At 43.2% G+C, this 2317-nt stretch overlaps 1 protein-coding gene across 1 annotated transcript; it reads right to left on the bottom strand.

The window, feature by feature from the left end:
• Positions 1-1089: 1089 nt before the first annotated feature.
• LOC107505604 (putative olfactory receptor 52P1) lies at positions 1090-2073 on the bottom strand. The gene has a single exon (XM_016135863.2). The coding sequence runs from the start codon at positions 2053-2055 to the stop codon at positions 1090-1092; it is 966 nt and encodes a 321-aa protein (XP_015991349.2). The 5' UTR covers positions 2056-2073.
• Between the last annotated feature and the right edge of the window lie 244 nt (positions 2074-2317).

Below are 2317 nucleotides of genomic sequence, written 5' to 3'. Positions count from 1 at the left end.
TTTTATGCTTACTTCACCTAACAATGTTGGATGGCACACTGAAAGGATGACAAGCAGACAGTGTTCATCACCAAAAAATTAAAAATTAAAAGCGCTTATTTGTTAATGAAATATATTAGGCCAATTGTCTAAAGTTATTCTTTTTTGGAAAACAGAAAGCTTAGTATTTACAATAACTGTTTTCCAATTCCAGTTTCATAGATACAATTAAGAACTTTCCACTACATGAGGTAAACTAGAATTGAGGGACTCAGATCTATTTGGCCTCCTTTTCCTTTTCCTTATAAATGGAAAAAGGAATGGCAAAGTCTTCCTACTCTGATTGGTTGGGGTAAGTGACTGTCCTTTATAGGTTCAGGAGCTAGGAGTCAATGACTTCTGGAAGTCTCCCCCCAAATCCCCATAGTACAAATGTATTAGAATATTTGGAAATTGCTTGTCAGGTGGTCTATCCAGGTCACTTGAACTGAGGTTGGCTCCCCAGATGATAGAGACAAAAATATATCCATGGGATGACTATCCCAAGGTTAGACTTCTCCTGTGACCTCATCCATAGAGGTCTTATTGTTTTAATTCTAGTTTTCAAGCTCTTGCGCTGCCACTAGCTAATATTATGGATTTTGCTGAGTCATTCTTCTTTTCGGCTTCAACAGCTGATGGAGAAATATAGAATTATGCAAAAGCACATGTTTCTTGCAGCTCTAATTTCTTTAAACATGGCTCTATGGTCCTATCTTCTGATCCTTACAGATGGTGACATAGCAGCTATGTCCTAAAGTATGAGGTTAGAAATCTATGCCTGCTGCATTAGAAGAGAGCCTGGAAGTGAGGAATGGTCCTTGGACTAGGCAGAGGTTCTTCTAAATTAGGTTGGAAAACTCTCCCAATGTTATACTTCCTTAGATGGAAGTTAAAAATGCTGAACAAACTTGACCTTCTCTACGATTATCAATCTTGGAAATGGTATAGCAAGTCCTGTACAGGACATCACCACTCTATTAAAACCTCTTTCCAATCTCAAATACTGAGGATCATTGAATCTTAAAAAGCTTCTTTTATTTTGGACTAAGTCCATTCTTTGCTCTTGGATCACTCAGATGTCTTGACCCCAGTTCCCTGACCCCATAGAAACACCCTGATGACCCTTTCCCGAATCTCTTTGGTCTTAACTCCGTATACCATAGGGTTAAGAGCAGGTGGGAAGAGCAGATAGACGTTGGCCAAAAGAATGTGAATATGGAGTGGAACGTGGCGGCCAAAGCGATGAGTAAAAAAGGAGAAGAGAGCTGGCGTATAAGAGATGAGAATGACACAGACATGGGACCCACAGGTCCCTAGGGCCTTGGACCGTGCTTCATGAGATGAAAGGCGAAAGACAGCTCTTGCAATGAAGACATAGGAGAGACCAATGCAGAACAAATCGACCCCAATGACCAATAGTGCTGCTGTCAGTCCATACACGCGGTTAGGCCTAGTATCTCCACAGGCTAGCTTCACTATAGCCATATGCTCACAGTATGTGTGTGGGATCACACGGCTTTGACAGAAGCTTAAACGCCCAATGAGGAAGGGACATGGAAGCATGAGCATGGACCCCCGCACCATAGCTGCCACTCCAATGCGGGCAATGATGGTGTCAGTGAGGATAGTGGCATAGCGGAGTGGGTGACAAATGGCCACATAGCGATCAAAGGCCATGGCCAGCAGCACAGTGGACTCCATCATGCAGAAGGCATGAATGAAGAACATCTGTGCCAGGCAGGCGGAGGCAGAGATATGTCCAGCTCCACACCAGAGAATGGCCAATAGCTTTGGAACTGTGGAGACAGAGGCAGCCAAATCAATAGCCGAGAGCATGCATAGAAACAGGTACACAGGCTTGTGAAGGGCTGGTTCGGTGGCAACAACAACCAGAATGGTTATATTGCCCACAACTGTGGCTGTGCCCAGGCAGCATACAGGGAGTGAGAGCCACAGGTGGAACTGTTCCAGACCTGGGATCCCTAGGAGGAAGAAGATGGAAGGGTCCAGGTGAGTGTGATTAGGAGACTCCATGGTCTGGGCAAGAGCTCTGAATATCTTCTTTCGTCAGAAACCCTCACACTGTATCAAATTACCTGAAGAGACAACACAGAACAGGGATGTAAACAAGCTTAGAGTATTCTCACTAGCTATATAACGTTAGGTAAGCTTATACATCCATAAAACTGGGATAATAATAGTACCATCCCCTAGAGTTGTTTGAGTTGTTAAGGGAATTATTTGAGTTAATATTTGTAAAGAGCTTTGAATAGTGCCTGACACAACCATACTTATT

The sequence above is a fragment of the Rousettus aegyptiacus genome, unplaced genomic scaffold, assembly GCF_014176215.1.
Source record: "Rousettus aegyptiacus isolate mRouAeg1 unplaced genomic scaffold, mRouAeg1.p scaffold_m13_p_5, whole genome shotgun sequence".
NCBI classification, from domain to species: Eukaryota; Metazoa; Chordata; class Mammalia; order Chiroptera; family Pteropodidae; genus Rousettus; species Rousettus aegyptiacus.
This window is presented reverse-complemented; position numbering and strand designations above follow the sequence as displayed.